The following is a 15,766-nucleotide window of genomic DNA, read 5'->3' as shown; positions in this document are numbered from 1 at the left end:
CTCTGACCGATTTTTCATTTTCTTGTTTTCTTGTTTGTTTGTTTGTTTTCTTGTTTTCTTGTTTGTCTGGGCAATATCTCAGCCATCCTATGAGCTAGGAAGGTGAAATTTCAGCACAATAGTGAGCAAATGCTTTGGCAAAAAAAATATTTTTGTTTTTTGATTTATTAATTAATTGATTTGTTATTTAATCATTATCGATTAAGGAAGTACCCATTTATTTCCTTTCTCCTCTGGCCATTATCTCAGGCACCTTTTGAGCAAGGAAGCTGACACTTGGACATGACAATGACCAAGTGATTTGGCTGTAAAGGCTATTTGTGATTTATTGATTAATCAATTAATCGAGTAATTATTTAATTATTCGATTAATGACATAATGAATTTTAAAAATTTAAGTGACAGATTCGGATGAAACAGTGGTGGTTTAGGTATTGTACAAGGCAATTGATTAATTATTTTATGATTATTATTTATTTGTTTTCATTATTAATCATTTGTTTATTTTATTTTTCATCTGGGCAATATCTCAGGTACCTTTTGAGATAGGTAGCTGATATTTTGACATGACAGTGACCAAGTGATGTGGCTACAAAGGATGTTTTTGATATATATATATATATATTTGTATATAGGATCGAGGATCGTGAAAGAGCTAACATTTATCACACGAAAAATCAAACAGACACACAAAACATACAATAAGGGTAACGGTAGACAAGATGGGGCGAGAAGGGGAAGCACAAACACAACATTTGAGAGCAGGGATATCGGGAGATCTGTGAGAGGGAGAGGGTTTGGGGGGAGGAGGTGTGGGAAGGGGGGGGGGGGGGAGAAGTATAAAACACAAGGACACTGCAACGACTTCCAGGAAAGAAGTTGGTATTTCAAAAAAGTGAATCTGGGGTGAAATTAGCGGGGGTAGAAAAGATCAAGGTTTTGGATGGGGAAAGATAAGAGATGGTGGTGAACAGATGTTTTAAAGACCTGGAGGGAGGAGTGGGATTGAAGAGAGTGAGGGAGTTTGTTCCAGAGGTGGGAGAAAAGCGGAATGAAGGAGTGAAGGTGAGCAGAGTATTGATTTTGGTAGTTTAACCATAAGAGGGTTGCAGGCAGATCTTGTGCGACCTGTAGGAATATTTGGGGGACAGAGCCCAGAGAGAGCTGGGGGAGCAAGGCCAGAGAGGAGTCGGTAGAAGACAGAAAGACCACCAACCTTCCTGCGGTGAGTAACTGAAAGGCCCTCGGAGCTAGCTAGCTTCATCGCGGGAGATTCCAATGATTCTGAAAGCTTTGGTTTCAAGAGCGTAAAGTCGAGCTTGGCGTGAAGCAGGAGCACCGGCCCAGAGGGGAGAACAGTATTGGAGGAACCCCTCCATCCCCTCCCTTACCTCTCACCAGATTTATTGATTCATCAATTGATCGATGAATTATTTATTGATTAATCAATTTAAAAAATTTTTTTTTTAATTAATGACTTATTTAATTCCTGCCGCTTTTGGTCCCTTGAGCAAGGAGGCTTGCTTCGATCTCTCCACAACATCGAAGTTTGAGTATTTTCCCATTTGTGTCTTTGTCGATTTTCCACTTGTTATTTTATTGCTTTTGTGGTATTGTGTGTTTCTCGTTAGTTTTGCTTTTGTAATTATTGCAAACTTGTGTGTAATTAGTCGTTTTTTTGTTCACACCTCGTGCGTGGCCTGGTCTATCTAGGCCCCCTCCCCCCCCCCTTTTTCTCCCTACCTCCCACGAACATCTTCTCCTTTGTCAAACATTTTAAATACAAAAAAAAAAAAAGCAAAAGAAAAGTTTACTTTATTAATTATTCTCCTCGATTCTCTCCTCATTGACACGTGCTTGTTCTCTCGCCCCCTCGTCTCGCCTTGTGCTCCACCCCCTCTCTTTCCTATTTATCCAGCCTTTCCAACTCTACTTTCCTCCATACTCACTCAACCCTTTCTCCTTCTTTCTCAAATCCACGTCCTCACTTCGGGACCTTTCCCAGATTGTTTTTCACGGTTTTGTATAAACATTATTTAAATATGTTTAAACTTTCCCCTGCAGTGTCTTATTCAGTGGTTTATTACAACATGCTGTTTTTCTTCCTATTTAAAAGGCTTTTTTCAACTTCCTCTTCAATTCATTCCACTTAAAAAAAAATTAAATCTATTACCGTTCCGCCTCCCTACATTCTCTAAACTCACCTTCATTCCACTCCTCCTCCATCGTTTTTAAATGGATCTCTGACTTGAAAATCACAATAAACCCAGTTTGTAATAAATATTCGTTTTTCATTAATCATCCACTTTCTAAACTCCCCCCTCACACCTACCCTCCTAAACTCCCCCCCTCACTCCTCCCTTTCAATTCTCCCCCCACACCCTTCCCCTCCAAATCTCCCCCCTTGCCCCTCTCCTTTAAATCTCCCACCTCACCCCTCCTCTTCTAATCTCCCCCCCTACAATCTCTCTCCAAATCTCCCCCCTACCACCTCCTCCGCAAAGCTGCCTCCTCCCCACTTCCTCTCCCTTCTATCTCATACCTCCACCTCCTCCAACCTTCTACTTTGCTCTGCCCCCCCCCACCCCCCCCCACCCCCACTCAAACAACCCCTCACTGTGCCTCATACCATCAAACCTTTTGCCCTCCTCATCCTTCCCTTTCTCCTAACTCTTTGCAATCTCTGACACACTATCAACAGCTCTCCCTACCTCCCCCTCTCACCCCTCATCTTACCCTACCCCTCCCCTCCCCTGTAATGCACCCGATGCTCCCCCTTCTTCTTCCTTAACGGTATGGACCTCAAACATCCGGGGCCTTCGCTCAAACCTGATTGATCTCTCCATACAGGTTGCTTCTGACAAACCAGACTTAATCTGCTTAACAGAAACTTTCCTCCTTCAAGATGTCTCTGATTCCTTAATATCTCTTCCTGGTTACTCCCTCCTCCAGTATGATAGACCTGTGCCTCGTCCTGGTGGTGGGGTTGCTATCTTTATCAAAAACTCTCTTCCTCACTCTCCTTGCACTGCCCTCTCTCCACCATACCTCCATTAGTACCTCTGGCTACGGCTTCCCCTCCACTCCCATCTTTTTCATATGTGTTTTGCACCGTCCTCCAAACAGTGATGACTCCATTTACATTTTGCTGTCTGACAACATGAACCAACTTCTATCCACTCATTCCAACTCTCTCTTCCTCATATGTGGCGACTTCAACTGTCATCATGCCAGCTGGCTGGGTGTGGGTACCTCCCTCACCAGCCATGGAATCTCAGCAAAGGCCTTTTGCGACTCATTGGGCTGACACAAGCTGTCAATTTCCCAACCAGATATCAGTCAACGGAGCATCTTTTCTTCTAGACTTGGTTATGACAAACTTCCCTGCAAATGTCTGCTGCTCTTCTTCTGCTCCAGTCGGTTCTTCTGATCATGTGCTTGTTTAAGTGGACATCTCTCTGTCCATTCTCAGAGAGCATCCTCAGTGTCGACGAGGCTGGCATTTCACTCAGGCCGACTGGCATGGTCTTCATGCAGCCATCAATCATCTGGACTGGTCTCCCATATCTCTACTGCCTCTGACATCAACTCTTCCTGGGAATTCTTCCAAAGTAAACTGCTATCTCTCATGCACAGATTTATCCCATCTCGTCTTGAGTTGTCATACCCTTCCTCCCGTCCATGGTACACTGAATCTTGTGGTGAGGCAGTTGCCCTGAAACAACTTGTCTTTGCTTCTTGGAAGGCTAATCCAACTGAAGGCAATATCAATTCCTTCCACCAAGCTCGGAAAAAGTGTGTGGCTACCCTCAGGAGAGCCAAGAAACAATATCTCTCGACTCTCAAGACTGAACTCTCAAACATGTCTCCTTCCTCCAAATCCTGGTGGCGTCTGGTCAAATCTGTTTCTGGTGTTTGTTCCCCCTCCATTCCCTCCCTTACCTCAAATGGCTACATAGTTGACACAGCACATGACAAAGCCGAATGCCTCAACTCTGTGTTTGCCTCAAAATCTTGTCTCCCAAAGTCATCTCTCCCTGTACCCACCTTACCGAGTCGAACCCAGCTGCTCCTGGACTCTGTGTCCTTTCATGACAAGGTGGAGAAGTTTCTGTCAAACCTCGACTCTGATTCTGCAACCGGACCAGACGGCATCAGCCCACAGGTCCTAAAATCCTGCTCTTCCGCACTTTCACACCCTCTCTCTATTCTCTTCACCCTCTCTTTTGCTCAATGTTGGCAGATTTCCAAACTGATGGCAGATTACCTTACCTCTTGACACAAAAAAGGTGCAAAAACAGATCCTTGCAACGACAGACCAATCAGCCTGCTCCAAATAATCAGCAAAGTCATGGAATCCATCATTGCTTCGGATATCAAATCCTTCCTCTTCTCCAACGGCTTGATCTCTGATCATCAATTTTGTTTCAGACCAGGTCACTCTGCTCTGGACATGCTGCTTCTGTTGTCTCAATAATGGATGGAGGTCCTCAATGCCAAACAGGAAATCAGAACTGTCTCCATTGACATATCACGTGCCTTCGATACGGTCTCGCACCCCGCTCTGCTCAACAAACTCTCCTCCGATGGTATCCATGGAACTCTCTACGCATGGCTTGCGGGCTTCCTCTCTGGTCGTAGTCAACATGTGGCCCTGATTGGATTTCTCTCACCTCCCCCTTCCTGTTCAGGCTGGGGTCCCCCAAGGCAGTGTTCTGGGCCCTGTGCTTTTTCTGGTCTGCATCAATGATCTCTCCGACTCTCTGGAAAATCCTCTCTATCGCATTGCTGTTGACTCCACTCTCTGCTGCTCCATTCCTCATCGCTCAGATTGGCAGTCTGCAGCCTCCTCACTCTCTGCAGACCTGGACAAAATCACAGACTGGTCAAACGAGTGGAACATGTCTTTCAATCCTGACAAATCTCACACTCTTACTTTGTCTCTCCAAAAAGACCGACTGGACAACCCTCCCATATACTTTCTCAACAATCCTCTCCAAGAAGTTCTGTCACTCAAGCTTTTGGGTCTCACTATCTGCCATGATCTTTCCTGGGAAAACCACATTTCCAAGCTGGCCTCCAAAGCAAGTCGCCGACTGGGCATCCTCCGTCGTGTGAAGTCCTTCCATGGCACACCTGAGCTCCTCACAACATACAAGGCTTTCATTCACTGCTCAATGGAATACTGCTCTCCCCTCTGGGCTGGTGTTCCTGCCTCACACCTGGCTCAGCTTCACGCTGTTGAAAACCAAAGCTTTCAGAATCATTGGAATCCCCCGCGATGAAGCTGATTGTGAGGATCTTTCACTCACTCACCGCAGGCAGGTAGGTGGTCTATCTTTCTTCTACCGATTCCTATCTGGCCTAGCTCCCCCAGCTCTATCTGGGCTCTGTCCCCCAAATATTCCTACAGGTCACACAAGATCTGCCAGCAACCCTCTTATGCTTACACTGCCAAAATCAAGACTCTCTGGTCACTTTCACTTTTCCATTCCTCTTTACTCCCGCCTCCGGAACAAACTCCCTCACTCTCTTCAATCCCACTCCTCCCTCTAGGTCTTTAAAACAGCTGTTCACCACCATCTCTTTTCTTCCCCCATCCAAAACCTTGATCTTATCTACCCCCGTTAATTCACCCCAGATCCACTTTTGTGAAATACTGACTTCTTTCCTGGAAGTTCTAGCAGTGTCCATCTGTTTTATACCTCTCACACCCCCCCCCTCCCCTACCCCCACTTCCCAAGCCTCCTCCCCCGAAACCCTCTTCCTCCCACAGATCTCCCGATGTCCCTGTTCTCTGCTGTTGTACTTGTGTGCTTCCCTCTCTCTCTCCATCTTGTCTCCCACTCCCTTTATTGTATGCTTTGTGTGTCGGTTTTTTTTGTTTTTTTTTTGTGATTGATGCTAGCGCTTACACGAGCCTCGATCTTGTATAAAAAAATATATATATATATATAATAATTTTCAAAAAGTTATAGCTTCGAATGAAGCACTGGTCGTTTAGGTATGCTATTAGCCAATTGATTAAGAAACTTTTTTACGATCATTATTCATTGATTTTAATTATGCAATTAATCAATCAATTATTGTACAACTTTCCCTCCCAATACAGTCTCCATGAGCTGCACGGCGGTATCGCCGGGCGCCAAAGGTGTCCTGGAAATGCCGCGCTGGAGGATATTTATTTATTTGGCCTGAGGGGCGGTGTACTTTGAATGTATTTGTCCTTGTTGTACACCGCTCCTTTCCTATGCCATCTCCAGGCGCTGCATAACGTCATTGCCGGGCACCAAAGGGGGCTCAGAAATGACGCACGCTGAAAGGGAGTACTCAGTTTTCACTCTGGTTGTTTGTTTTCTTGCTTGCTTTCTTGCTTGCTTTCTTGTTTTCTTGTTTTCGTGTTTGTTTGTCCGGACGATGTCTCAGCCATCATTTGAGCTAGGAAGCTGAAATTTGGGCAAAATAGTGAGTAAGTGCGTTTTGCAAAAACGTTATTTTTTGTTGTTTGATTAATCAATTAATTGACTAGTTACTTAATTATTATCGATTAATTAAGCACTTTTTAATTTCCTTTCTCTTCTGTGCATTATCTCAGGCACCTTTTGACTTAGGAAGCTGATATTTGGACATGCCAAATGACCAAGTGATTTGGCTGTAAAGGCTATTTTTGATTTATTGAATAAATAAATTAATCGATTAATTATTTAATTATTCGATTAATGACCTAATTCTTTTTATTTTTTTAAAGTTACAGAGTCGGATGAAATGGTGGTGGTTTATGTATTCTATTAGCCAATTGATTAATTATTTAGTTTTTTAATGATTAATATTTATCTATCTATTCTATATTCTATATATATATAAAAGAAAGTTTTTGTTTGTTTGTCTGCACGCGCTAATCTCCTGAACGGTGAAAGATAGGAGGAAACCTCTAAAACAAAAAATGTCGGGACGGGCCCCGGGCAGGTTATAGGCTAAAGGTGAGGCCGGTCGAGGCCGCCTCAGCCAGGCTGGGCCCATTTCGCAATTAAAAGCTGAGCTGAATTATAGTAGTCAATCGTCTACGGCCGCGAGTAAAAACTGAATTATAGTAGTAAATTCATTCAAAAAGAATCAAAAATGTCGGGACGGGCCCCAGGAAGGTTATAGGCAAGGTGGCGAGGTCGGTCGTGGCCGCCTCGGCCGGGCTGGGCCCATTTCGCAATTAAAAGCTGAGCAGAATTATAGTAGTCAATCTTCTATGGCCGCGAGTAAAATCTGAATTATAGTAGTAAATTCATTCAAAAAGAACCCGGGCAACACCGGGTGCATTCGGCTAGTTTATTATAATTATTAGTCATTTATTTATTTTCTTTCTCATCTGGGCAATATCTCAGGCACCTTTTGAGCTAGGAAGCTAATATTTGGACATGACAATGACCAGGTGATTTGGATGTAAAAGCTATTTTTGATATATTGATTCATCAATTAATCGATTAGTTATTTATCGATTAATAAAACAATTATTTAATTTTTTCGAATAGTGACTTATTTAATTAATTTTCAAAAAGTTACAGCTTCGGATGAAACACTGGTGATGTTTATTTATTTGGCATTGGGGTGGTGTACTTTGCATGCATCTGCACTTGTGTGTGTGTGTGTGTGTGTGTGTGTGTGTGTGTGTGTGTGTGTGTGTGTGTGTGTGTGTGTGTGTGTGTGTGTATGTATATATATATATATATATATATATATATATATATGCATACTTGTCTCTAAGTTGGTACGCAAAGTCGGCTCTAAGAGTGCCTAGCCTGGGTTTGAATCCTGGCTAAGCTATGAATGTTCATCCCGGTGTTTCATAGGCAGGGTGATTAATCACTGTGTGTGCTGTCTCTCAGATTGATGTGAAACTGGGTGTCCCATCTGCCAGCATTCGCTGGTGGACATTAAAGATCCTTTGGTATCCTTTGCAAAGAGTAAGCGAACTATTGCCAGCACAGTAGCAAAGTTCCATATTCATGCCCTAAATACTACTGGGAAGGCAATGGCAAACGACCCAGTATAACTCTTGCCAAGAAACTAAGAAACTGCTTCGGCAACACCGACACTCTGTAATAGAGTATGGTAAATCAGAATATATATATATATGTGTGTGTGTATCTGTAATTTGGTGCTCCAACCTAATGAGCGAACGTCACGACGTCATCGCCACGTTTGTCCGCATTGCCTGCCAAGCTCCCGATCGGTAACTAATAACCAAAGCTGCTCACCAAAGAACAATAATGAACTTAGTTGTTTGTTGCAGGTATCGTTCTTCAAAATGTGCCCAGGGTTTCTGGACCACCCTGTATATATATATATATATATATATATATATATATATATATATATATATATATATATATATATATATATATATATATATATATAGGATAAATATTGAGCGATATGTCTGACCCAGTGTCAGTTCGTCATATAAATCCGTTACAAAGGGTACCTCCCAACACTTGCCGGCAGAGGGCACTGCTCAGCGTGGCTCACCTTCGTCCCGTTTTCGCTTCGTCTCTCCGTTGGCTCGAGAAATGCCTAAAATGCCGCTGATGGAGTATGAAGGTGCCATTGGCTCGGAGACTGGGGTCAGTGACCCGCTGGACACTGCAACAATAGCAATACAAAGGGTTAGTGGAATGTCCCTGGCATGGCTTTCCTAGTTTCATTTCTGCCCCTGGAAACTAAGTTGCTCCGCTGAAATGCAAGTTTCTAATAAATATAACCGTGTTTCCTTAAAATACAATATATGGATACGGTTACTTCTTACACCAATTCCCAGAGTGACATTTCTAACTATTATACAAATACAAGTACTCTGCACCATAGTTTTCATCGCGTAACGCAGCAATAAGTAGAATGTAGATGATGTCATTTTACCACTTATTGAACTCAATTCTGTGACTTTAATTACAATTCCCAGTAATTGGGTTGCCGTCCCATTTTCAGCATTTAAAAAATTGACAATCGCAAGTGATATCGCAAGAATCGCAAGTTTTGGGCTTTGTTGACGTGTTTTAAGTGGGAATAATAAGAAAACAGTTATGTGAGCCTTAAACATTTTCCAGAATGAGAACAAAAAGTCGAAGATACCAACTACTCTTTTTCAACATACAAGTGGATATAATTCACAAGAAATATACTTTCCTCCTTATAAGTATAGTCATACATTAAATAGGCATACATGACTAAACATTTACCATTTTACGAGCCTTGACTTTCAAGAGCTTCCACACGTGTGTGTGTGTGTGTGTGTGTGTGTGTGTGTGTGTGTGTGTGTGTGTGTGTGTGTTTGTGTGTATGTGTGTGTGTATTTATATATATACATATATATATGTCCCTGGCATTTAATTAATTTTCAAAAAGTTACAGCTTCGGATGAAGCACTGGTCATCTATACACACACACACACACACACACACACACACACACACACACACACACACACACACACACACACACACACACACACACACACACCTTCGAATGTACCATACACTGTGTTAAAAAGTGTCGGTGCTGCTGAAGCAGTTTCCTGGCCTGTGGTCATGCTGAGTGGTTTGCCATCTCTCTCCCAGCAGTAGTTAGGGCAGAACTTTAGGATTTTGCCATGGTGCCGGAAATAGCTCGCCTACTCTTCGCGAAGAACAGCGTGGGATCTTTAACATCCACCAAATAATGCCGACCGACAAGGCACCAGTTTAACATCAATCTGAGGTATGGTACACACCTTGATAAATCACCTTGCCTGTGAAACACCAGGATGACAGTTTTCTCGCTCGGTCGGGATTGAAACCCTGGACAGACAGCTTAGAAGCCAAGCCATCCTGTCACCCTGTGTGTGTTTGTGTGTGTGTGTGTGTGTGTGTGTGTGTGTGTGTGTGTGTGTATGTGTGTATACCAACAACCCGATTATTGTATTTGTGCATTAACCTTTGGACTATTGTTGAGCCAAAAAACTGTAGTGAAGTTTTAAACGTGATTTTGGATATACCTCTACCCATTATTACATGTCTACATTAGGTCATCTGAAAGTTAAGCTACAAATTTAATGATCAGCCTGCATTTTATGTCGACTACTATTTATTTTTTCAAAGCTATTGGCACAGAACGTTTAATATGATGCTGTAAGGAATCTAATGTTTCAAGGTTGCTCAACTTGGGGGTGATCTCCAAATGGGCAACCTGTGGATTCATCTATGTTACCTGGTAGTTTATCCCCATTCACAATTATAACTTCTACTATACAATATGTGAAACAGAGTGGTTTGATTGTGGAGTGGGGGAAGCCTTGTTGCGTTGGCAATCAAACCCATTACTGGCATGGGTTTGATTCCCAAAGCGACTCAGCAGAGGTTTCTTCACTTTACAATGGAGTGGTGGCGCGCTGTCGAGTATCAAGTGTATCCCTTATAGAATAGTTGACGACTTGTCGTGAGTGCTCCCATGCTCTGAAATACGATTCATGGAGCCCAGCCATCACTGTTTACAATAATAGCTCACCTGCTAATTCTCTCTGACAGTGGTGTGTAGTTAAGAGCGAATTAAGCAACAACATTTTTTAAAGCGTCATAAATGTGCACAGCATGTGCGCAAATATACAGTGGTGTGCCACGCCGCACATATGTGATTATGCCGCATGGTTATGCAATTATTATGACACGTAAAACCATGGAACTTTAACGGGAAACAATGCTCAATGTGGAAAAGGAAGGAAAAACCCCTCCAATGTATTATTGCAGTCTTAATGACCTTTCTCTCGTCAATTATTTGCAGTGCCTTGTCAATCCACAATTTCATCCCCTTGTTGCATCTTTCAAAATTGCCCAGGGACATTCGCATTTAAAAAGCAATAACTTCGGCAGTAACAAATAAAAACTTGTAAAAACTTTAAAAAAAGGAAAATTAACAAAAAAAATCAGTGTTAAGCAAGGCACACGTTGGATAGTTTGCCATTGCCTTTATCATGGTAGTCACGGTTGGAATTAGCAATTTGCCAGGTTGTCATTCCACAATGCCATAATCTTTTCGAAAGGTACAGTGGCACCTTTATGAAAACAAGTGGCGTGCAGGAGACCTGAAAGGTCGGCTTCATGGACCCAACAAGGTAGAGCGTACTCCATAATGCAACGCCGAACCTGCGAGTCATTAGGACGAGAGTCTGTAAGTCGGATGCTGTTTTCCATCAATAATGGAACCTAGACTAGATCTCGAAGGTGATCACAATACCTTGAGGTTGCCACAAACGATGAAAGTATGCTCGGAAAATAAAGTTTCACATCGTATGGCTTTCAACGAATCCATCATGAAAAGCATCCTGGATACTTGTGGGGCTTTGATGACTCGAGTCTCGTGATAATCCACCGCTGATAAAATATTTGGTCACACAACGTACCTTCAACTTATTCACTTATACAAATTATACCCTCAACCTGCTAAGTAAGCTAGCAAACGAGTCATTCAATGAGGGAGCCAGACAGTCTGAAAAGTCTGAAAATCTGAATGTCTGAAAGTCTGAAAGTCTGAAAGTCTGAAAGTCTGAAAGTCTGAAAATCTGAAAGTCTGAAAGTCTGAAAAGCAGTCTGAAAGCGACCCGACATCGCAGCCCAGCTTGTCACGTTAACAAACTTTTCAATCAGCATAGAATGAGTGTGTGCGTAAAGCATGGCTCCAAGAACATGCGCTCGATGCACACGTCATTACAATTGCAACTTCAACGAGTCAAATTTTTCCAATAAGCCATCTCACGTGTGACACACACACACACATACACACAAACATCAAATTTAATCTTCATTAGTGTCAGGCATTAACTTTTTTATTTTAGAGCACAACCTCACAGAGGACAGAAGGCAGGGTTCGCTCACCAATGGTGTGTCCAGCAGGAAGAGCCTGTCCCGGACTGTCCTGCGAGCTCGGATGAAACGACTGCTGCACCTTGGTGCGGATGATCCTGCGGCGCAGCACATGGGCAGCGTGGACTACGTGCAGAGAACGTGGATGTCCGCGTGACGCGCGTGCGCGCGGACAAGCGCGCGCGCGGCTCATCAATAAGGCGGTGTAGCAATGACGAGCGCTTTTTAATTCGCCCAAGAATGCAGCAGTCTCGCCCGCGAAGTGGCATATCGATAGCTTCTGTGCCAATAAGAAGAGTAATAGACGGAGCAGCAGCACATCGATTGGGAATTTACGCGATTAATCCTTCTAAGCATCGCACACAACCGCCGGGCGGTTCTCCCGCTCTCTCGCCTCCGCTCGGCCCCTAAATTAGCGCCGAGCTTTGGTGCCTTATCAATAGAGCCGGCTATGCAAGATTTATGTTCGCTGTATGGGGTGGCGTGAGCAGTGCAGCTGGAAAACGCAAAGCTGATGGTAGCAAAACAGCAAGGAGGTGCAGGACTCCTGGGTTTCTGATTCACGACGATATGATTAGATTTTTGTACAAGGCTTTGGTGAGGGTTACTCTTTGAGATTTCGGTTTGTGTTCAGATTGTGTTGGTTTTTACTCTCATTTGGGGTTTCAATCAGGAGAAGAACCACCTTTACAGGCCATTTTCCCCCGCAGAACATGGGTTGCACCTTTTTTGGGCACCATGGTCCCCTTTTTGAAGCAATGTTTTACAGCCGGATGCCCTTCCTGCTGCCAACCCTGTTAGTCGCCTCTTGCGACACACAGGGATTTACCAGTGAACTGGTGCTCAATTTGCCGACCTCGGAAGGATGACAGGCTGAGTAAACCCCCCTGGTGTTAGTTACAGCGATCGAACGGGATTCGAACCCAGGATCCTAGGATCCCAAGCCGGCACCCTAACCGCTAAGCCAACACCAGGCTCGGTATCAATCAGGAGGTAAATTAAAATAAAAAGCAGGCGTAAGGTCAGCATGTTGAGTTTATCAGATGCCGATCTGATGTGACGCACTCTGTGTTACAGGGCGATGGTGTTGCCGAGGGAGTTTCCGATACTAGGGCAGAAATTTAGGAATTTTGCGATGATGCCGGCAATAGCTCATCTACTCTTCAGGAAGGACACACTGGGATCTTTAACACCACCAACTAATGCCGACAGACGGAACACCCACTGGAACATCCACCCGAGGGATGGCCACCCATTGATGAATCACCAGGATGGCAGTTTATAGCTGGGTCGGGATTCAAGCCCTAGCTCGAATAATCTAATAGTCATTTGAAGGAAGATTTTTAACTCGGGCTTTATCTTGTAGCTCGGACCCATATGAGAGTTTAAATTTAAATTAATCTCGAGTGAGGATTTATGATTCGGTTAAATAGTCAGCGGGTCAGGATCTTTTTTGAGCTTGTGAAGGTGTGAAGGTGGAAAGTCCTACTAATAGTTTACAGCGCAAGCTTCGAGAAACTCTAATAAAATTAAAAAAACATGAGAGCATGTTTGCTGTTCAATCGCCACGGTACATATAGCAAAGGTGAAATTAACGAGGGGCCGCCATGACAACAAGGGGCAAGTAAGGACTCCAGCAAATTTGAAGAGTTTTGATCATCCCATAAAGGTAAGACAGGTGATGACAAGTTTGGTAGAGTGGAAAAACTTTTTTTACTGTGTCAAAAATGTCTCAAATTTCACAGGAACTCGTACTACGCATCTAGCACCGAATATTGGGAGTTAAAATTTATTTTGTACTTGCACTACAATTTTACAAAGTATAATTTCAGTAAAAATGTATGCTACACGTGTTCGGGGTTAAAGTTCTTGTGTGATGTCACTCACCGATTGATGGAGCTGACACTCGGTACGGTGTCTGGATCACAGACCCCTTCAGCCAGTAGCCGGTCACGGATTTCCCAAGCAAACATGGTCGGATTCTGCCGTTTGTACTCAGCGATTTTCTCCACCACCTTTGGGGTCGCCACCTTTGGCTTGGAACCGCCAATAACACCTGGTTTGATGCTTCCCGTCTCGTAGTACCTGAAGCAGATTGTTGCGTCCATAGGTGGGATTGGCTTACTAATAGGCAACGTGAAGAAAGGTAAACATACAATAACGCTCATGCACACAAATGGAAAATAATAAATGAATCATTTATATATATATATATATATATATATATATATATATATATATATATACATATATATATATAACCAATTGCATTTAAATGTGTGTTTGTCTGTGTGTGCGTATGAATGAGTTTGTTTGTTCCGTATACGTTTTCAAACCGCTGGGCCAATTTCTCCGGAGATTTGATGTACTGCATAATTTTCACATGCAGAAGGTCAATGTAACAATAGAAAAATTCAATTCTTAATCAAATTGATGTAAAAACATTAAATAGCCATGCTTTGGACGATGGAGAGAGAAGCGGAGCTTTGAACAAAACGATTGCGCACTCATATTCGCGAATAGCAATTCCATGAAATCTGTTGGGAATCGAACCTATTGCATTTAAAAAAATGTATTCCGCATACAGATTGGTGAAATGCTGGTTGAGATGAGCTGGACACTTTGTGCAGATGGGAGAAGAGAGAATGTCAAAGAGAGTGCTTCACCACAGTTGAGATGGGAGGATTGTGTGAAGAAGGATATCAGTAAGGTGGGGGTGGTTGGAGAGTGGAGAGAGTTGGCTGAGGACAGAGGGAAGTGGAGGATTATCGTGGACAAGGGAGGGCAGGAGCTTGGTACCATCGGACCTCATCACCCCTTCTTTATAAAGGAAAGAGGAGAAGAAGAAGAAGAAGAAGAAGATGCAGATGGAAATTACATATACAGGGTCCACAGTCTACACATGACGACACAGAGTAAAGAGTGGTTGCACAATCCTGTATGACCTTAAAACAAGGAAACGAGTCCATTTGGCCCATCAATGCCGTGGTGCACTCCCGAGTTAATTTTTGCTACAGCAGTAAACAATATTATTCATCTTTTACTAATGCCTAAGTAACCCGACCGTGGTATACTGTACATACATACACATATTACATCTTCTTTGAAGGCCCAAATGATTTCCACCTTCCTGTGGTGTCGACCGGATAACGTTTTGGCTCAAGGCTTTCATGAATGCTCACCAGGCGTGGCATTCGAGTCAAGGTGGCCGGAGGTTTTGAACTTAGCCAGGGTCCTTTCATGAACTTGCTTACTCTTGGCGAAAGGACATCGTGGGTTTTTTATTTTTATCATCCACTGGAGTAACACCTACCAGAAGACAGAATACACCTTTGGACGGCACACACACTCATGTACGTCCCTGCCTGGGAAATACCACGGTGAAAGTTAATAGCTGGGCTAATTCCAACAAAGGCTAGACTAAATATATATATACATATATATATATATATATATATATATATATATATATATATATATATATATATATACATACATAATCATATATATATATATATATATATATATATACATACATACATATATATATACATACATACATATATATATATATATACATATATATACATATATATATATATATATATATATATATATATATATATATATATACACATACATACATATATATATATATATATATATATACATACATACATACATACATATATATATACATACATACATACATACATATATATATACATACATACATACATACATATATATATATACATACATACATACATACATATATATATATATATATATATATATATATATATATATATATATATATATATATATATATATGTATGTATGTATGTATATATATATATATATATATATATATATATATATAT

General features: G+C 42.2%; 1 protein-coding gene across 2 annotated transcripts in view; it reads right to left on the bottom strand.

Moving 5' to 3' along the window:
* LOC137425443 (paired box protein Pax-5-like) overlaps nucleotides 1–15,766 on the bottom strand; it is a 154,333-nt gene that overhangs the window by 133,206 nt on the left and 5,361 nt on the right. For both annotated transcript variants that reach the window (XM_068113885.2, XM_078776654.1), the window contains exons 3-5: nucleotides 13,770–13,967; nucleotides 11,895–11,980; nucleotides 8,521–8,634 (exon numbers count right to left, since the gene is read on the bottom strand). In XM_068113885.2, the coding sequence (XP_067969986.1) occupies nucleotides 8,521–8,634; nucleotides 11,895–11,980; nucleotides 13,770–13,967 (398 nt within the window). The remainder of the gene's footprint in view (nucleotides 1–8,520; nucleotides 8,635–11,894; nucleotides 11,981–13,769; nucleotides 13,968–15,766) is intronic.

The sequence above is a fragment of the Myxine glutinosa genome, chromosome 4, assembly GCF_964187855.1.
Source record: "Myxine glutinosa chromosome 4, kmMyxGlut1.1, whole genome shotgun sequence".
NCBI lineage: Eukaryota > Metazoa > Chordata > Myxini > Myxiniformes > Myxinidae > Myxine > Myxine glutinosa.
This window is presented reverse-complemented; position numbering and strand designations above follow the sequence as displayed.